This window comes from Apodemus sylvaticus, chromosome 11, assembly GCF_947179515.1.
Source record: "Apodemus sylvaticus chromosome 11, mApoSyl1.1, whole genome shotgun sequence".
NCBI lineage: Eukaryota > Metazoa > Chordata > Mammalia > Rodentia > Muridae > Apodemus > Apodemus sylvaticus.
Window position 1 is genome coordinate 1180872 of NC_067482.1, and position 21485 is coordinate 1202356.

The 21485-nt window shown below is 42.1% G+C and overlaps 1 protein-coding gene across 4 annotated transcripts in view; it reads left to right on the top strand.

The window, feature by feature from the left end:
- Window positions 1-21485, top strand: part of Gak (cyclin G associated kinase) — a 62112-nt gene that overhangs the window by 2014 nt on the left and 38613 nt on the right. For 3 of the 4 annotated variants that reach the window (XM_052198719.1, XM_052198720.1, XM_052198721.1), the window contains exons 2-11: window positions 2564-2625; window positions 3436-3495; window positions 4300-4414; window positions 10114-10256; window positions 13401-13526; window positions 15629-15718; window positions 18157-18292; window positions 18687-18799; window positions 19657-19741; window positions 21096-21219. In XM_052198719.1, the coding sequence (XP_052054679.1) occupies window positions 2564-2625; window positions 3436-3495; window positions 4300-4414; window positions 10114-10256; window positions 13401-13526; window positions 15629-15718; window positions 18157-18292; window positions 18687-18799; window positions 19657-19741; window positions 21096-21219 (1054 nt within the window). Of the gene's footprint in view, window positions 1-2563; window positions 2626-3435; window positions 3496-4299; window positions 4415-10113; window positions 10257-13400; window positions 13527-15628; window positions 15719-18156; window positions 18293-18686; window positions 18800-19656; window positions 19742-21095; window positions 21220-21485 lie in introns of those variants that run through there. The other variant, XM_052198722.1, reaches the window with a different exon arrangement.

The following is a 21485-nucleotide window of genomic DNA, read 5'->3' on the forward strand; positions in this document are numbered from 1 at the left end:
TCTAGGACAACCAGGGCTATTGTCTCAAAATAACAGAGAGAGAGAGAGAGAGAGAGAGAGAGAGAGAGAGAGAGAGAGAGAGAGAGAGAAGAGGGGAGGGGAGGGGAGGGGAGAGGAGGGGAGAGGAGAGGAGAGGAGAAGAAAAAAAGGGCTGGGGATATATAGTTCAATGGCATAGCTTTCGCTTAACATGTATGAGGCCCTAGGTTTAATCCACAAACCAGAAGGGAAAAAAAGAGGCAGACTTGGCTTCCTTTCTTATAGAATGTAAAATAAGAAACATATTCAGACAGTAGAAGGAAGAGGCAGCTTGGGTGCAGCAGTACAATAAACAGCATGAATTCCAGGTAGCTGGAAAGCCTCCTTCTATAAAAGGGGACCAGAAGAAGATAGCTGTGTGCTGTACCCACCTGGCCAAGAGGCCATCTCTAGTAGGACGTTGTTCCAATTGCCAGCAGAGGGAGGTTGGGTAAAGCAGGAAGCTTACCCAAACCACATATAAACCAGGATGAAAAACCAGGAAGTGTGGGCAGCCACTGTCTCCGTGGAAAGCAGCTTGTTCCCTCTGCTCTCTGGCCAGACAGGAATAAAAATAATCAGTGCAATTGTAAGCTATAGATTTCTTCCTTTTATACTTAATGTGGTATTTTAAGGCTTTTTTTTTTTCTGAATTGAGACAGTAAGAAATCTGTAGTTTTTTACATAGATTATTTAAATGAGTTTCCTGAACAACAGCAGTAGGCCCTGGGCCATTGGGATTTATGTTGTCTTAGAAGAATGTGAGGGAAGTTCTTAACAACTTCAGAACTTTTCAGGTTCAGAAAGATGACCTTAGATCATAGGATGGTCCCAGAGGGGCTGAGAAAAATTTCTATAGTCAAGTAAATTGCTCTGTCTCTAAGTAAATGAATAAATATTCTCATTATAGAAAAATTGCTTCTATCAGTTTATATCAGGTTTGTCACAGAAATTTACAATAAACCAAACTTAATTGTTATACTCTTTTTATAGTTATTATTAATTTGATACTGGAGTGTGAAATAAGTTGTTAGGCAGAACCATAAAGCCAGATAGCTTTGTACTCATTTTGGAATTTGTCCTAAGTCTTCACTAATTTTTTTTTTAATTTATGTTTATGACTGTATCCATAGGTATGCACTGTGTGTATCCATGATGTCTGTGGAGGTCAGAAGAGGGTATCTGATCCCCAAAAACTGGAATTAAGGAGGGTTATGACCAACCATATGGTTTCTTGGAAATGAACCTGGGTCCTCTGTGAGAGCAGCAGTGCTTTTAACTGCTGAGCTATCTCTGCAGCCCATGCTTTTGTATCTTGATTTTGTGTTCTATAGCCTTTCTGTATTATAGTTTGTTTCTCTCTTCTTTTGTCTTGGTGGGGGGCATGTCATGGCTAGCATGTGGCCAGAGAATGACCTGTCACTTCTGTCTTTCCACAGTGCTGATTCTGGGGTTGAACCCAGGTTGTCAGGCTTAGTGGCAAGCTCCTTTATCTACTGAACCATTTTGCCAATCTGCCTTTTTTCTTCTATTTTCTTCTGTTCTCCTTCTCTCTATTCTCTTCTTTCTCCCTTCCTTCTTCTCGCTCTTTTACCCTCTAATATAATTTTTGAGATTTCACTAAATATACTACATGAAAGATGTGTTAATCTGTAAATAAAAACATCTTACATCTTTTGTGATTGGGTACCTTTGATTTTCTTTTGTGTAATTGCATCAGCAGAAGGATCTTGTATAATACTGAGTATCAGTAATGTCAAAGTGCCTTCGCCCTGATTTCATTTTACCACTCACACTGCTGCTGTTGGTCCTTTAGGGACATTCTGTGAAAGGTTGAGGAAATTTCTTCCTAGTCTTGGTTTACAGGCAATTTTAAATTTTTATGATGGGACTGTGTATTTAAAGGAAGCATTGGGAAGGCTGAGTTAAAGAATGTAAGTTCAGAGCCAACATAGCAACCTGGTTTTTAAAGACTTATTTACTTATTTAATGTATGAGTGCTCTACCAGCATGCCAGAAGAGGTCACCAGGTCACAGTATAGATAGTTATGAGCCATGAACTCAGTACCTCTGGAAGAGCATACAATGCTCTTAACCACTAAGCCATCTCTCTAGCCCTTTAACCTTGTTTGAAAAAAATCAAAACATCAGTTCTTTGATCCATCTTTATGAATGCTATTGTTCTATTTTTTTCTCAGGGTGTCAGAGCAGCACAATCAACTTTTTTCTCTGGGTGTTAATATTTTTTTCTATTTGCATTAGCCTTCCTTGGTGTTTGATAACCCAGGTAGAATTCATCAGTGTTACTTGTTTTCAGGATACTTGCTTTTATTTCCAGTTTTCCTGTTTCTATTTGTTGATACAAATTACACTTTCTCTTCCTATCTCTGAGCAGAAGGTATAAAGAAAGAGTTGTGACATAGAAATTGGGCTGCAGGTTTTTGTAGGAAGGAGTTTATGTATGGCCAAAATTGGTTTGTAATTTATTTAGTAAAGGTATTTCTAAGTTCAAGTCATAGCATTGACTGACAATTCTTTTTTTCAGGAGGGTTTGCTTTTGTTTATGAAGCTCAAGATCTGGGAAGTGGCAGAGAGTATGCATTAAAGGTAATAATGACAAATCATTTTGTGGGGATTTTAGTTTATTGTAAAGGTATGTTGGCTTATTTTCAAGGATGCATCTCTGTTATTCTATGCATATCAGTCAGTTTCAGTCTGTTAATCCTTGTCTCCTCCATGTTCTCCAGGCTTAACCCTTACGTTCACAGCTCTAACTTGTGTTGAGAGCTCTCTTAGGAGCTTCCTATCTTACCTGGGGATATGGTCAGCTTTGGAGGGAGGGGTGGGAATAACCCTCTGGATTTCATCCATATTATTCCACATGTCAAAATAAGGGACCAGGAATTTAAAGAATACAGAAACCACTTACCAAATTTACATTCATGGCATCTGTGAATAGGATTAAAGCAATGTGATAGGAAGGGGTTTCTAGATCTTGATGCTCAGTTAGGCATCTCTGATTTTTATCCTGAGATGTAGCAGTAGGTCCAGTTCTGTCTTGATGGGCAAGCAGGGGCCCCTTTCTTGTCAAGGGTGGGACATAGTCAGTGGACCCTTAGACCAGAGCTTGTTTTGGCAGTCCACATGTGTGCATGTGTTTTCTAGGTATATATTGTATCTCCTTGTTTGTCTTGTTTTACTCTGGCCTGTTTTTACTTTTTTTTGAATCTCTGGAGTATAAAGATCATTTAAGGTTTCTAAGCTTCTGTGAGATCAGATGTTCAAATGCAGGTAAATGGTGTGCTATGCTCCCTGAGACTTGGTGTCCTTTAGACACAGTGCTTACATTCTCTGGGGTGTTTTATCTGTGAAACAGAAGGTAAGAAGACTTCAATCTTGTGTGCTATTCCCTGACAGAGATTACTATCCAATGAAGAGGAAAAGAACAGAGCCATCATTCAGGAAGTTTGTTTCTTGGTATCCTTTTCCTGAGACTGAGAGTCACTGCCATGACTGACTGTGTCAGGCTTGACACAGTTACAGGGAGGCTCCTGTGATAAATTAAAGTCAGCCTTTTGCTTTTGCCAGACTTCCTATTGACATTTCTCATGCAAAGGATTTTTTGTTATTCATTGTCCTAGCTGAAGTAGAAAATCTCCTAGGTGTTAGGAAATGGGTTACTGGGGCTGCTGTTTCAGCCTTTGAGGTCTCCACGCTAAACAGATAGGTCAGTTATCTGAGTCCCACTTTGTCCCTCTGATGACCTAGGCAAGGACTGTATGGATACTACCATATCAGTGGGCCTCAGCATGGCACCCCGATGCACTCCCCACCCTGTACAAATGGCACATAACAACTTTTCTTGCCTATTCTCTTCTACCACATAATGTATATCTGTAAGGCATAGTCTCTGCTGCAGATAGAATTTGCTTCCTTTTCTTCTTAGACTCTACTCTGTGCTTTCTGATAGCCTAGTGGCTGCTTGAGCTTTGAACGTACCCAGTCACTCCTCACCACCTCCCTGTTGTAGAGCCCAGAGGGCTTCTGTCTCTGTCTCTCTGACCCACTCATATCTAGCATTTCCACTAGCTTCCTTCTGCACTCTTCTCCTCACTGTCCTATGTGCCCCTCCCTCACCATTCTGTTCAGATGCCCATATATGCTAAGACATAAATTGAATTTGGGTATCATGACTTTGGTTTCTTAACACTTACGAACGTTTATTTTTAAGTGCACAGAGCTGTGGACGTATTTATTCACATTCTTTAACAAGACATGCAGAAAAAACTTTCTGGCCACCCCAATATTGTCCAGTTCTGCTCTGCAGCATCCATAGGAAAAGAGGAATCGGACACTGGGCAGGCTGAGTTTCTCCTGCTTACGGAGCTCTGTAAAGGTAAAGTGCCTTGAAGTTTGAGTGCTTTGTAACATGTTTGAACAGTTGTTAAATACTTCCAGGATGTTCTGAAAATGCACTGGTCTTGACTGAAAGAACCAGCCATCTATCCAATGATTTCTGTGTTGGTTGGAATATGCATTTGTGTGTCCTTCATGGATTATAGGTTCTTGTTTGTTTGTTTGTGTGTTTTGAGACAGTCTTACTATGTAGGTCTGGTTGGCCTGGTGCTTGCTATATAGACCAGACTAGTGTTGAAATCACAGATACCTACATACCTCTGCCTGTTGGAATTTAAGGTGTGTGCTACCATGCTTGGCCTTAGGTTGCAGATTCTGAAGAGCAGGGTCTCATGTTTTTCTCCTGAAACAGGCATGTAATGGAACCTCAAGTGTCCTCATATGTAAAATGGAAAAGATCAACATTGGCACATAAGTGGCATGACCTTAGGTAGTGCAAATAGTGGTTTGTTTTGAGAGGAAAGGAGGAATCACTTAGTGAGCATGTAGCTTAGCACTAGTGTGGTCTGATGTGTGTGGTGCTTATGCTGAGGGAAAACTGTGGTACAAGTGGCTGCTTGTGTGTCCACCTAAGGAATGAGTGTTGGGAGAGAAGAGAGACCAAGGAGCAACAGGGAGACTGAGACAGGGAGCCCATGGAAGGAATCTCAACCATGTTAGAGCCACTTGTCCACAATCCAGTGATCATGAAAAACTATACTGTGGTGGCTGGAGTAGGGACAGGCCAATAGCAGACAGATGAGAACAGAAAGCTAGAGACAATGAGTGAATAGATTGGAGGAAGGAACAGAAATGGAATAGCTAGCTGATAGGGAGAGGTGTTGAGTGAGTGTAGAAGCCACAAATGAGCCAGTAGGATCTCTCCCCCAAGTGGAAGAAGGTGGGGATCTGTGCAGGTCGCGTGCAGGCTCTTGGTTGTCAGAAAGCTGATAAGAGGCTGAATATGTAGTGCAGACTCTTTCTGCATGGCTGTAAGCCCTGGGATGTTAGCTCCGACTGGGGCAGGGCGTTTTCCTCCAGTCATCTGGTCCTCTCCACTTCTGTCTGCGTGTATCTGCAGGTCCTCTCCTAGCCCCTGTCAAACTTACCCAGTACCCTGGTCCACCTGTTGGCAAAGTCATTCCACTGTACATGGAGGTCAGGAGGCTGTGAAGTCAGGAGCTGTCTGACTAAGGGCTGTCAGGGGAGAGGGGTGGATCAACTACATCTCCATTGGCATACATCCAGATAATTTGTTTGCTCAACTTTTTAACTCTAAAGTTTTAAATTTAATGAAAACATAAATGTTCAGTGAATCGATACATTTGATTTGCTAATTTGTAACATTTTCTTGTAGTTGATTTATCTTTCTCCTTGGTCTTGCTTTTCTTTCTGTTTAAGTCAAGCTGCAAATATCAAGATCAGGAAATGTGGGTGCATGCTTGTTATTTTGCTTGTTTTATAAGGCCTGCTCACTCTGGCCAAGGTTGGCCTAGAACTTGAATCAATCTTCCTGTCTTGGCCTCATGAGGTCTGGGATTATAGGTCTGTGTCACTTCTCCCTCAAGACCAAAACTTATTGTTCACATGTATTGTCTGAGAGCAGGAACCTTTTCTTTTACAGTTGCAGACTCAAATTATACACCTGACTCTTACTTTGGATATAGTATATAGTGTATGATTAACCAGGATGGATGTCTTCCTCATATCTCAGCCCAGCCTCCAACAAAATTCTTCATGGTTTCCTAAATTGCAGTCAAATTGAGTCTGTTTTCTGAGCAACTCCGGGCCATTTCTTTACAAGCTAGGAAGGTACCAGCTCTAGTGATACGGCCTCCAGCTTAGAATTCTTGGGATGGGAGGGAACTCTGTCCCTGTGCTAGGTAGTAAGAGGCTGATTTGTCCAGTCTGCTACATTTTGTCTTCTGTGTTGTTTCTGCTATATTCCGTTATAAAAGAGCATATGCTCATTGAAAAAGAAAAAGTAGGATTGACGACTGCTATTGAATAATCAATTAAGGGATCATTCTGAGGAAGACTAATGCTCCCTTCCTCAGTAATCTTTAGTCTGTAGTTCTTCATTTAGGGTTAAGGCCCCTTGAAATTTCACCCTTCCTTCTTAGCCTGTCGATTAGTATTATTATTGTTTGGATATTGCTTAGTCAGCTTTATTGTTTCAATATCATGGGTGTAGCTTGTCATTTCTACAGAACACAGTCTCACAGCAAGCTGTCTTCTCATTCCTTTCGCTCTGAAATTATATATAAGCAAACAAAACTAAATGGATTCAACAGGTTGTATTTATATGGAAGTGTGTGCATGCGTGCGTGCAAATGCACGCGCGCGCACATGCATACACACACACACACGTAATAATAATAAAGAAGCCAGGGATTTTAGAGTAAGGGGTAGACAGAAGGTTAGTAAGGAGCAAGGCATAGGAGGTGATAGAGAGAGAAAAGGGAAAGGGGATAGTATATAATTATATTTTAATTTAAAATATTAGAAAAAGCAAAAGGAGGAGGTAGAAGCAATAGAATTAAATAGATCCTATGAAAGTGAGGTTTAACTCTTTATTTTTCTTGTTAAAACCTTAACAGTACCAAACATGTATTTGTGCTGGTAGTGTTCCCCTTATCTCTAATACATACTAAGACTCAGTAGATGCCTATGTGTAGTACCAATCCATGCACAACAACATTGTAGTACTGCAGTGGTCCACTTGATAACCAGGAAGTCACTATAGTGGTAGTCACAGTAGAACTTATGCAGTGGTGATTAAGCCACTATTTATGACCTCTCTCCTTTGTCATTTATGAAATCAGAAAGCTTTTGTATGATGCAAGTCTTGGTATTTGGAAATCCTGCTTTGAAAGATTTGGACAGTATCTGTGAGAAGCTCAGTTCATTGTCTTTCCTGTTTTCTGAGGTGGTGGAGGTGTTAAAGGAGTGGATTCAGATGCTGTCTTTAAACAGAGTAATGTGGGAGGCAGAAAGGTCCAGCCTAATACATTTTCTCTTTCACATATATATGTATATAGTATACATGTTTATATGTGTGTTTCGGTATATGTGCTTGAAGTTGGCATCTGGTATCTCCTTAGTCACTCCTCTAACCTACATATTGAAGTTTTAAAGTCTCATTGAACCCAGGACTCAGCTTGCTCTAAGGATTTCATTTCTACCCTCTGTATACTAGGACATTTTTTTTTTTTTGCAGGCTGCTATATCCACCCATTTTTTTCCTAGGGTTCTAAGGATCCAAATCTGATCTTCATCCTTATGTAGCAGCTAACCCACTGAACCAACTCCTGAAATTCCTTTTTGGTAATCAAAAATCATTATCATGTCTTAGTAGGTCTCTATTGATATGATAAAACACCCTCCGCGACCGAAAGCAACCTGAACAGGAAAGGCCACATTCCATTACTGAAGGAAGTCAGTGCATTAACTCAAGGCAAGAAACTGGAGGCAGGACTCACCGCAGAAGACATTGAGGAATGTTGTTTATTGGCTTGGTTTGTACCCCCGGCCATCTGCCCTGGGGTGGCATCACCCACAGTGGACTGGATCCTCCCATCTCAGTCACTAATTTAAAAAATGCCCCTGCAGACTTGCCTACAGGCCAAGCTGATGAAGACAATTTTTGTTAACTCATAGTCCTCTTCCTAGATGACTCTAGCTTGTAGTAGGTTGACAAAAAAAAAAAAAATATATATATATATATATATATATATATATAGCTGACAAACTCAGATAAGCAACAGTTTGCTTAGGACACTTTTGGCTTACAGGCTGGACAGAGTTTACCTGGATTTGGGACAGAGTTGCTGGACCTCTGAGAAGTTGTGGAATCCCTCATGGTAGCAGGTGCAGAATTTACTAAAGGCAGTTTTGAAGCCCTAGATTGGGCCATGGACCTTTTCTTTGAGTTGATCTTTACTATTACATTTATTGGAAGCCCTAAATCCATCCTTTGTCAGAATAGGCTATTTTTTCTGTATAAAATAAGAATTGTTATTTTTTTTTAAAACAGTCCCTTCTCTGTCACATGTATGTATATAAAATATATATATATTTTAATACTCTCAAACTGAAGTTGGTAGCATGCATAAATCCTATTTCAGCACTGTAAAAACTACCAGGTGTGTACACCTGTGATCCCACCATGGAAGAGAGACAGAAAGATCAGAAGTTCAAGGTCATCCTCAGCTACTTACCAAAATTTGAGACTTTAAAAAAAAATTCAAAAGTATAGGTTGGATGGCTCCACAGTTAAGGGTATTTCTGCTATTGCAAAGAATCCCTGTTTAATTCCCAGCACCTATGTCAAGTGACTCACAACTGCTTGTAATTCTAACTCTGGCATCCAGTACCTGCTTCTGGCCTTAGTGGATGCCATTATTCACACGCACAAATCTACACACGCACAAAATTTAAAAAATAACATATTAAAGTTCATTGTTTAGGGCCAGTGAGATGGCTCAGGGGTAAAGGCATCTGCTGCTGCACTTGACAATCTAAATTCAATCCCTGAGATACACATGTTTTTTTTAGGGAAGAGGGCAACTTCCGTACATTGTCCTCTGACTTCCATGAGTGCATTGTCACACCCGCAGTAAACATTTTTAAGAGGAAAGAAAAATTTGTTAAAAAGAAAATTTTATGTGTATTAGGGTTTCACCTGTCTGTATGTGTGTGTACCACATGTATGCCTAGTGCCGATGATAGTTAGAATGTCAGATCTCCTAGAACTGGAGTTGTGAATGGTTGTGAGCCACCCTGTGGGTGCTAGGAACCAAACCCAAGGCTTCTACAAGAGCAATAGTTGCTCTTAACTATGAGCCTTCTCTCTAGCCCCCCAATAAATACATTTTAAAATTGTCTTGTGGCTCGTTATGGTTGCATACACAGAGATTCTTAACATTCAGGAAGTTAAGCATGTGGGTGGCAGGTTTTGAAACCCTGTCTTGAAACAATAAAAATCTCTTAATCCTCACCAAAAATGAACTATTGAGTGAGCCAGTTAAAATTAACATTATAATCAGTCTGGCATGGAGCTTAGGTGGACATAACTGCTCCTGCCTCTTGGAGCCTGCTTCTGTTTCACCAGAGGCCCTGGCTCTTTGGAGGACCCCTGTTCCTTTAGGTTTGTGTAGATTCTGTGAATCAAGTATGTTAGGTGCAGGAAATGGTCTAATTTTGCCAGAGTTGGGAACCAGAATGGAGTTACTAGCAGGGAATGATGTAAATCTGAACTGGGGAACTGTGGTGGCGAATGTAGGGTCAGGGTTTCTGCTCTGTGCTGTGCTGTGAACATGAGCCTAGAGCTTTTGCTTTGTGATCATTCTTTCAGATACCATGGTTACTGCCGCTGTTAAACTTAGAATTTTTCTCCTGCCTACAGGGCTTTTTCATGATTTCTTGTGCTTCTTGTTTTGTCCCAGGGATGTTCTATGACTTTTCCTGCTCCTACTCTCCCCAGAATAAGGATGGTCCTCATATCCACCCTTTTATTTGTCTTCCTACAGAAGTTGAAGGAATGGCTGGAGTGGTACTGATTGGGTATGCACCCCAACTAAGGCCTTAGAAATGCCACTCCTGCCTGGGCTGCTATACACAGAGGTAGACTAAACCTGTTAATAAGTAGGGTGTAGCATTCTGAGCCCTAGGGTGACTAAATTCACTTGTCTCCTTTAGGACAGCTGGTGGAGTTTCTCAGGAGAGTTGAATGTAAAGGCCCACTGTCCTGCGACAGCATTCTGAAGATCTTCTACCAGACATGCAGAGCAGTGCAGCACATGCACAGGCAGAAACCACCCATCATCCACAGGGATCTCAAGGTACCAGCTGGGTTTCATTGCTGATTGTGTCTCCACACTCTGTTCTCTTTCCTGCTTTGGGATAGCTCCCTACTTGGTTTTGTGCCTCTTGTGCTTGATCAGAGCCCAGTGCTTTCTGCTCAGCTGTTATCCCAATATGCTAAGCTTTCCAGTTGCCTTTCTTACAGAGTTTTGGGCATCCAGGTACAGTTCTGACCTTGGTGGGAATCACTTAGGTGGATAGCTTCTGTTATGCATCTCCAACTGCAGGTGGTATGAGTGTATCACAGCCTAGCTGAAGGAAGCACCTGCTTGTCTGGAATGGCTATGTGTAACTTGTATAGCCTGGCTGAATCATATAATCATATGAATTTTTTTCACTTTTTCCTATTATTAATGAAGTTGAGTGATAGAGCTACCAGCACCTTATTGTTCAGTTTCTTTTCATTTTGCTTCCCCCCTACCCCCCCATCCCACCCTCTACCCCCACCCCCCTTACCCCCCCCCCCCACCTTCTATTCTTTTGCCTTTTAAAGATATATTTAGCATTTAGCTCACTGGAACTCCAGAGGTGTGTGTGTGTGTGTGTACGTTTTTTTTTTAAAGACTTATTTTATTAGGGTTGGAGTGATGGTTCAGTGGTGAAAAGCACTGGTTGCTTTCTCAGAGAACCAAGGTTTAATTCCCAGCACCCACATGGCAACTCACAACTGTTTGAGATCTGACACCTTCACATAGACATGAATGCAGGCAAAAACATCAGTGCATATAAACTAAACTAAAAATAAATGATTTTTTAAAAAAAGATTTATTTTTATATATATGAGTATTCTATCTTCCTGTATGTATACATGACAGAAGAAGCATCAGATCCCATTATAGGTGTTTATGAGCTACCATGTGGTTGCTGGGACTTGAACTCAGGACCTTTGGAAGAACAACCAGTGTTCTTAACCACTGAGCCATGTCTCCAGCCCTTGGTATATTCTTGAACAAAATCTTTAAGATTGTTTTGCTATAGCCTAGTGTTCATTCCCCTATTGTGACTTTTTAATTTTTTGAGACTGGATTTGTGAGGAGGCTTAGCAGGTGAAAGAATTTTCTACCAAACCTGACGTCTTAGTTGCTTTTCTATTGCTGTGACCTTGACCAAAAAGAAAGCATTCATTTGGAAGGGTTGCCTAGTGTTTCAGAGGGTGGCCATCATGATGGGGAACATGACAACAGGCAGACATGGTGCTGGAGCAGGGGCTAAGAGCTTACTTAAATCCTCATCCTCAAGTTGGAGGCCATAGGTGGGGGTTAGAGGAAGAGACTGGGAGTAACATAGGCCTTTGAAACCTCAAAGCCTACCCCTAGTGACACACTTCCTACCCTTCTCAAAACAGTTCCACCAACTAGGGACCAAGCCGGCAAATGCATGAGCCAATGGGAACCATTCTTATTCATACCACCGCACCTGACAACTTTGATTTCCAGGCTCCACGTGGTGAATGGAGAGAACTGGTTCTCAAAAGTTGTTCTCTGATTTCCGCACAAAGGCTGTAGTATACATGCACCCCTTTACACAAAATAAATGCGTAATACATATATACTTATTTATTTAAACTTGCAAACAGTGTGATGTTATTGTTGGTAGTGGTGGTGAATGTGTGTTGGGAAAAAAGAATATAAAGAATAAATTTAATGGAGATCAGTCACTTGTCCAGTGAGGTGTTTGTACAGGTGATGCCTATAGCCTCCTACTTTAGGAGCTCCAAGGGCTAGCTACCTCTAGTCACTGCTTGCTATGAAACAGGCACACCAGTGTGCGTATGCACCTCTTGTCTGGCATATCTTACTTGTGCAGCAGCCACTGTCTGCTTCCCTTGATCATGTTCTTGGTTTTGTTGATTCTAACACAATTTGTTTTCTATGGTGGTAGGTATCACTTGAATGTACCTGTGCCTATGCATTCTTTTGTGCCTGTTTGTTTGTTTGGTTGGTTGGTTGTTTTTGCCCAGTATTATGTTTAGATTCGTCTGTCTTTCTGTGTAACCTCATCTCATGGAATATACATTATGGGGAATATATGGAATATGGACTATGGGAATAGGGAATATGGAATATACATTATACTTGTTCATTATATATGCTTTTGCTGTGGGCAACATGGCACATCTATTTTACTTCTCTTGCTTGTAGCTGACTGTGTTTGGCCTATGTCCTGAGGACAGTCTCATCTGGCTTGTCTATGGAACAAGTGTCCTCTGTGATTAGAGGGTACAGGCATCTAATTTTGGGTATTCTTGAGGCACACTAGCTCCCTTAGTTCCACCCTTTGCCAGCTTGTGACATTAAAGACACTTCAACTTTGACAAATCTTACAAGTAGATATGGTTTGTTGGTATTTTCATTCTGCAGGTTCCTACTTCCCTAAAACTCTGAATTTTATTAGAATTGCTATGACTCTTCAGCATAGTTGATAGACTTTCAGGAGAGTGGTAGACTAGGAATGGTAGCTGGCTGACTGCTGACCTGTGTTCGGACATTCTATTCTGATGTGGATGACGAAAGCACAAAATGCTTGATGTACCTAGAAGGAGGAGCAGGATGCCAGAAAAGCTACACACTGGGATTAGAATTGCACATGATTTTATGACTCGTGAATTTAAAATTTGGCTGGGTGTGGTGGTACATGCCTTTAATCTCAGCATTTGGGAAATAGGCAGGTAGATCTTTGTGAGTTTAGGGTCAGCCTGATGTACATAGCAAGTTCCTGGCCAACCAAAGCTACATAGTAAAAACCCTGTCTTTAAAAACAATTTCAAATAAACAAAAACTCACCTCAGTCACTTTCAGGCCTTCAGGACAGGAAGTCTTTTATCCATCTTTGTTAGATTTATTCCTAAATTCATGATAATTAATGTAGATATAAGTAGTATATTTTATTCTTTTGTCTTCTGTCTTTTCTGAAGGTTCATTGTCTCATTATCTGTTTGCTTGGTGAGTGGTTTTAACTTCAGAAAATTGTATAGTAGTTCTAGCTACCAGCAGCCTGGACCTTGGTGCAGAGGGTTTTCCTGATAAAAACCTAACCATGACTAATGTTCCTGTCTGTCTTTGCTGAGGTTTAGGCTCCATGTACACACTTCGTTCACAGAACCACCCTTTGGAATTTTGCAGGTTGAAAACTTACTGCTTAGTAACCAGGGGACCATTAAGCTGTGTGACTTTGGCAGTGCCACAACCATTTCCCATTACCCTGACTACAGCTGGAGTGCCCAGAAGCGAGCAATGGTGGAGGAAGAGGTGAGGTGTGCGTGTGAGTCTGAACTCTCCCACACTCTTTGTGTGGCCTCTGAGTCCAAGCATGAGTATGGTTTATAAATATCCTTGACAGGCTCCCTGGAACTGTACCCGGGAGCATCACCTTCCTCCTGGCTGTGTTCTGCTTGTTTGTGGCCACAGACACATCCTATTAATTTCTTAGTATTATTTTTATTGACTTAAATATGTTCAACAAATTTTATTTCAGCATTTCAGGTTAGGTTTCAGTAGCATTAAGATTTTCACATTTTTGTACAGCCATCTCCAGAATTTGTGTGTCATTCTAAATAGCAATTTGGAAGAACAAAACAAAACTCATTTAGAGGGCTGGTAGAACACTTGCTTCGCATGAGCAAGTTCATAGATGCAATCCCTAGTATAAAAGAAGTATTTAGAAACATTTTTTGTTGAGAGGCCTACAACTTAGTTCACATGGCTCCTGTCCATGCAAAGAGTCTATATCCTCAAAGTGTGTATATATTTCCACAGCGGCTGACATTTCATAGAATTTACATGAATGCAGAGCAGTGCTCAGCAGATAGGTCCCAAAATGTAAAAATAGGTAAAGGATAGTAAGGGAACACTCACTGCAGATTCTGAAATCAGGTGCTCCCAGATTGCCTTTCCCAGGGGGACACTTGCTTCCTGGGGCTGCTGCTGTGGAGGAAAAGGCATAGCTACTTTGGCATAATGTCTGTCAGGGACGTTGATGTTTACTGCTTAGCATGATACAGAATTTATTAAAGGCAGGGTTTCTGGGCTACCTGGAGTCTGTCACATCAGAGCCATGCTCCTTAGACCAAGTGGGTCCTCACACTTGCAAAGATCTTGCTGAGTTCTGTGTGAGACTTCGTTCTCAAACACTGTTAGAGCTTGAAGCCTATGGAGAATACTGGCCACAACTTAGGAAGACAGCCCTCCTGTGCAGTGTTTGTCCTACTTCACAGCCCATTGAGTAGGACTCAGTTTTCAGTGTGTCACAGTTGTCAGCTACCACCACTATGGTAGAAACCATTCCAGTCAGTGTTTATTTGGATCCTCAGTGCAGTCCAGTTCCTTTTGCTCAGTTATCCTTTTCCAATGTCCTACCTGTCTATGATGTATGGATGCAGTCCTACATCTCCTTCTTTATATCTTTCTGCTGTGTGTAGACCTTGGCTCATTCCTCCTGGCATCTGGTGTCCTGAAAGTCTGCTTTGATGGTGATGACGCTTCCTAACCCATCTTTACTGTCTGCTACTGGCTGTAGTACTCTGCCTATCACTGAAGTGGGAGCCCCAGAGCCTGCTCATGTATTTGTTATTTATAAGGACTTAAATACCATTTTTCCCATGGTCATGATTCAATATGTCTTATTTTGATGGGAAAATGTCCTAGATTTGCTTTACAAGGCTTTTGGATTCTTTTGACATTTGCTATCTGGTATGGTTTTAATGTGATTTGTTTTCTCCAAACTTATACTTAGCTTAATCCTCATTATGCAGTATTCATAGTGTGGACTCTTACTTATATCAGTTATGATGTTTAGAAATGGACTCTTTTAGAAAGGGTTAGGATTAGGTAAGGTCATCAGGATGGACCCCAGTGTTTGAATTTTGGTGGCTTTTCCAAAAAAGAGACCAAAAGACACATGTATATTACTTCTGTCTATGTGGTTGGTCCCTGAACTTCCTTGAGACACTGCCAGAAAAAAAAAAAGACTACCACCATATATTGTCTCTTAACCAGAATTATTGGCCAAAACAAACTCCTTTCTCTTGCCTCTTTGGTCACTTTGAAGTAGGCTTCTCATGCCAGGTACAACATGTTTCCCTTGAAGAAATAAAATAGCACAATGGGTGAGTATTTTGACTTGATTCTTTCATTAATCCTGTGTGAACGTGAGAGATTACCTCTGTAAGGAAAGTGGTGGTGCGGCATTGTGTGACCAGGTGAGTGAGCAGAGGTCTCTCCAGAACACAGTGGGAGCAAAAGTCACTCTGCTAGCCTTTAGTAGAGAGCTTAGAAAGTTGTAGGGCCTCTTGTATAAGACAAAAAATAATTCTTATGTGTAACTTACCCCAAAATATTTGTGTTTTCTTCAGATCACAAGGAACACCACACCCATGTATAGAACACCAGAAATTGTAGACCTGTATTCCAACTTCCCCATTGGAGAGAAGCAGGATATCTGGGTGAGACATGAATGTTTCTCTTGCAGGTGTCTGGTCAGTTAGGTCATGTCAGGAGCTGCAAAAGCCTCTGGCTTGTCTGTCTTAGGCCCTCATGTCTTTTCAGCTCCCTTCTCTTTTCTCCCTGCCTTCACCTTCATTTTCTCAAGTATCACTTGTGACTGCTTCTAGAAGAGGTGAGTCAACAGAGCAATAGGAGGGGAGCTGGAGGGGTTAAGAACCTCTTAGTGGTTAAAAACACTTGGTGCTCTTGCAAAGGACCCAGGTTCAATTTCCAGTGCTCACAAATGATTTGAAACTCCAATTCCAGGTGTTCTAATGCCCTCTTCTGACCTCCAGGGGTACAAAGCACACGCATGGTGCAAACATACACGCAGGCTAAACAGTCATACACGGAAGGTAATCTTAAGAAAACAAAGCAAACGACAACAAAGTAAAAATAGCAGTTGGAGTAACAGTACATGACTTTGAGTCTGCACAGGTATCATATGGCAACACAGACAATTTCTGTTCCTGTTCTACTTCTGGAATCTTACGTTCCAGACCCAAGGATGTCTCTGCAAGGATATGTAATACCCTCACTGGGACCATATCCTCATCTGCCACAGGTATCCACTCTTCTTTCGTACCAGTACAGTTGACACAAGAGACCTATATGACCTCAGGAGATCTGTCTCCACAGACAGTAAGCAGTCAGTTCCCAAGAGAACACCCCAGGGGCATTCTTAGGCCAAGCCGTTGCTAATAAGTTGATGCATCTATTTGCCAGATGTGGTGTCATGCTACCACAGGGTGAGGCTCAGCCCAGCATTCCCATGTCTACCCCTTCTGTAGCAGTCACAGGTTGTTTTGCCTGTGCTTCTAACTGTCTGACTAGGAGCCTAGTTTCCCACAAACCCCTCGTGTGGTTTGCTTATCTTCCTAGAACAGCTCATAAAACTTAGGGACACAATTCTGAATATTTACTACTTTATTGTAAAGGATATTATAACTGTTATGATGGAAGGATTCATAGAGTCTGTAGGAGACCAGATGGGAGCCTCACTACTCTGCCAAGGTGTACTTCCCTCCAAGATCCTATATCTGCTCAGCTGTCTTAGGAGCTCAGGTGAATCTTGGTACTTGCATTTTATGGAGACCTCATGATTGATTACAACATTGGTCGGGGGCAGTCAGCTTACTTGTCATTTCCTCTGCCCTTCCAGAGATTGAGGCCTCTGCTCCCAAGTTTGTCTTGGTCTTTCTCATGACGCTGCATGGATATAGATGGCCAGCAATTACTTAGAAAATTCCAAGGATTTTAGGACTTGTGTGGTAGAAAATAGAACAAGACCAAAATTACTATTTCATACTTGATGCCTGTTTTACACTGGGCCTTCCTTGTTTTGACCAGAACCATCATTTTCTTAAGGACAGGGACAATGATAGCATCAGCAACCCCCCCAGACAGTGTCAAAGACTTACACATTTGAAATTTATAGGGGCTAGTGCTAACCCCACTAAGGAAGATACATCTTCATTAATTTTTTGATCCACCCTAGAGTATTCTCAGCACATAACTGGACACATCTAGGTATTCTGTATAATGCTACTGTCTTTGTATAAAATCCCAATCCCTCAGTACCCCCTGTTCACATTGGTGGGTGTGGTAAACAGAACAATCCACAATTGGAGGTCAGTTCTGTGAAGATTCCCAGTTTGCCTCCATGCCTTTTCCCTGCCCAATCAGAAGCTGTAAATTATCTGCATGGAATTCAACGTTGGTATCTGCTATGCCCTTGTGCAGTAAGGTCCTCAGGGTGCTTACCCATTTACAAACATGTTTTTGAGTAGGAACTATATAATTTTGAAGGGAGTCTTTTGATTTGAATTGCAATATAGTAGGACTTGTTGCTGTGACCTAGAAAGCTCTTTGTGTTGAAAGAGGTAGAAGGCATTCCATGGAAGGAATTTTTGTCACTGGACCATCTTGCCAGGGTGACGTTTTAAATTTTAAATTATGTCTGTGTATGTGTCTGTGGGTAGGTACATGCATGTAAGTGCTGGTACCCAAGGAGGCCAGAAGCATGAAATCTCTTTGGAACTGGAGTTACAGGTGGTTATGAGAGCCAAACATGGGTACAGGGAGCCAAACTTGGGTTCTGGAAGAGCAGTATGTACTTTTAACCATTCAACCACCTCTCAGGCCCCTAGCTTGGCATTTTTTAAAGTTATAACCAACAAAGGACAACAACCTGATTGGTGCCCTTCAAGGGTCACTAAGAAGGGGCAGCTCTTTTATACCCCTCTGCTGGTGACCTTGTCCTCTGGGTCCCTCCCTCCCTGCTGGTCCCTGTTGAGCCTGTGCCCTTTTTTCCTTGCAAAGTTCCTCCCCACTCTCAGCACTTGGCCTCTGTTCCCCTTGCATTTTTTCATTCGATCTTTACCCTGTTTCCCCACAGGCACTGGGCTGTATCTTATACCTGCTGTGTTTCCGGCAGCATCCTTTTGAGGATGGAGCAAAGCTTCGGATAGTCAACGGGAAGTATTCCATTCCTGTGAATGACACTCGTTACACAGTCTTCCATGATCTTATTCGTAAGTTCCTGTTTTGAATTTGCTTGATGCAAAGACTTGAGGAGATGAACTCCCCTGTTGGGTTTTAGATGCTGCTCACCCATTGGCTATGCAGGTCCACATTTGCCTCTATTGTTGCTGTTCTGATAGCATTCTAATGGGTGCTTTTTCATAGAGTTGCCCACCTGTCCAACCTCTTGATAAGCTTATGGTATTCTGAGTGGCCCCTTCTGATAGGTGTGTTTAATTTCTCTGGTCATCACTCTGTCATTCTCTCCTTTGCCTATGGAAGTCAGCACTGTGAATAAAGTGTGATCTTTGTTCTGAAACCTCTGCAATATCAGGAGTTGCTGTCCAGCCTAGTCCCAGAGCTGTAGTTGATAAGGGACTAACTTACACTGCTGTTTTGCCATAGGAGCCATGCTAAAGGTCAACCCAGAAGAGAGGCTGTCCATTGCTGAAGTGGTCCGACAACTGCAGGAAATTGCAGCAGCAAGGAATGTGAACCCCAAAGCCCCCATCACAGAGGTGAGGACATCATGAGGTTATACTGTCAATGCCTAAGTCTTTAAGGTGCTATGATTTCTTGGCATTAGCCTGAGACTCTTTCATCTGGTCTAATTGAAGTCACAGATCCTCATAGGCTCAGGGCAGTCACACCAAGCACTCTTGTGGGTCCTGACTCAGATAGTCTTAAACTCTAGACAAGCTCACCCAGATGAGCCAGAAGGGTCACTCTATCATACTATCTGGTCTAGTTTTTGTTTGGTTGCTTTTGTTTTCTGGCTCAGGTAATGATTGTTACTATCTACATACATCTCACAGTTTTGGGGTCATGCACCAACCATGGCTTCGTGGTTACATTCATCTGCAGGCTCAACACAGGTCCAGTGCACATAGTTGCTAACAATACTCTGCCTTATGGGCTGTTGGACTTAGGCACCTTATGTGTTTGGAAAAAGCGGGAAGTCCAAGAAAGCATTGTGGCATCTGGGCCAGGAATCCTTAAAACAGCCATAAGTGTAGTAGCCCATACCTTCAGGGCCCAGACAGGTTTCTGAGCATGTCTAGGAGTCTAATATTCAGATTTACTCCACTGTAAAAGCTCATGGCTCAGGCCAGTTTATGCTGCCCCACCTTCTGGCTAAGTCCTAACATGAGGCCTTCTCTAAATCAATCTGCAGAGACTGGATGTCTGCTTCTAGTTTTGTCTGCTTCCTGTTTGTTGGTTCTTTCACTCTTGGAAGCAGAACTTCCTAAGGACTGTTGATGATGGACTAGTTAGCAGGGTGGCTAAGGTCTATGCTGCTGAAGGGTAAGGGTGGAATGCAGAAGAAAGGTGTTTTAGAGATACTGGTCTAACACCATGCTTTTGAATCTTAAAGCTACTGGAGCAGAATGGTGGCTATGGGAACTCAGGACCTTCCCGAGCACAACCCCCTTCTGGGGGCCCTGTGAACAGCAGTGGAGGTAAGTGCCCCAACCTACCCACTGTCCTTTACCTACAAGAATGTCTATTATTTACTAGGTACTCAATATACATCAGAGCAGATATCAAAACCCTGCTCCTGTGGGGTTTTCATCTGGTAATTGGCTCTACCATTCTGTGGAACTCAGATCTTTTGAGCTATATACTCAGGATAGAATGCAGATTTTGACAGGATATTTTGACTCAGATCAACCAAGGGAAGGGTTGTTTGGGCAAGATCTAGGAGAGACTGCCTGCAGTCACCAGTTAGCCCTGTCCCATAGGAATTCTATTAGCCCTTCTCAAAGCAAGGGTTATCTCACCTACCATCCAGGATAAAATGGGCTAACTCTTCCAGGTATGGTTCACCATGGTCTCTAGCTCCTCTGTAGTTCCCACTGTATCCTGAGATCTGCGTAATTCAAAGCCTATGGAAATGATCCTTCTTAAGGGAAAACATCTCCCCACTCTAGAGTACGTCCTAGAAATTGAACATGAAGGTCAATGCTACTTTAGACAAGGTCAGCAGATAATGTCTTAAGGTTAAAGAGCACTAGAAGTGTCTACTGGAAGGAGAGGAGAAGAGATGGGGTCATAGGAGCTGGGATGCATTGGGAAGGGTGAAGGACTGTTTCTGCTAGTTTGAGAGAGCCAAACTATAAAACAATGTCCTTCTGTCTCATGAAGACTGGCTTCCTTGAGAGCATCAATGAAGGAAAAGAAGATTCTGAAACAGAAGTGTGTTCATGGACTGACTGTGAAATGAGCCATTTCTTAGTTTCCTTTTTTGAGATGTCAAGTGCTAGCTTGAGTCCCTCCCTGGATCTTTGTTTCCTAGAGAGAAGGCTCTTGTCGTCTCTGATTGGCTTGTTATTTCGGGTCTTTACTCTGTGTGCCTAGGATGTGTGGTACAGTTGTCAACCATGGGGAGTGGGTTCTGGGATGTCTACTTTTGCATCATACTATGTGGGATCATTGTGGGGCTGTTTAGAACCTAAGTAACATGTTAGCTCTACCACCACAGTCTTTGAGGGCCTCATTCTGTGGTCTCAGAGTCCACTTTTGTGGGTTTCACCTGCACTCACTTTAGAAAAGGTATCATGTCCTGCAGTTACTACCTTGAAATTGTATTCCATAGTTGGTACAGTTCCAGGTAGAACTTGGTCTACTATGTTTTCACATAGCCTTCTGTGCCTACATTGGCCATTCTTTGTATTTCTGAAATGGCTGGAAACAACAAGTTAGCACCTACTAATTAATGGGTAAGACAATTCATTGGTGGGTTTGAGGGAGTTAGGGGAAGCAATGAGGCTTTTTGAGGGCATACTCTTGACCTACTGTGGCTCTTTCCTGTAGTTTTGGCTCTGGCCGAGTATGACCAGCCCTACGGTGGGTTTCTTGATATCCTGCGGGGTGGGACAGAACGACTCTTCACCAACCTCAAGGATACTTCCTCCAAGGTCATCCAATCTGTTGCTAAGTAAGTATGAGTAAGTGTGAGGACTCTCCTATTCTTTCCCTGTGTGGAGATTCCCCAAGGTAGTGTTCTGTTGTCACTCTCTGTTAGGATGGAGCCAAATAGACTTGAGCCTGGAACCTTGCCTTTATAACAGTGTTGCTGTTATAAAACACTGACCAAAACCAGTGTAGAGAAGAGAGGACTTATTTCAGCTTATAGGTTTAAGTTCATCATCAAAGGAAACCAAGATAGGAACTCAGAGCAAGAAGCTCTGGAGGTAGGAACTG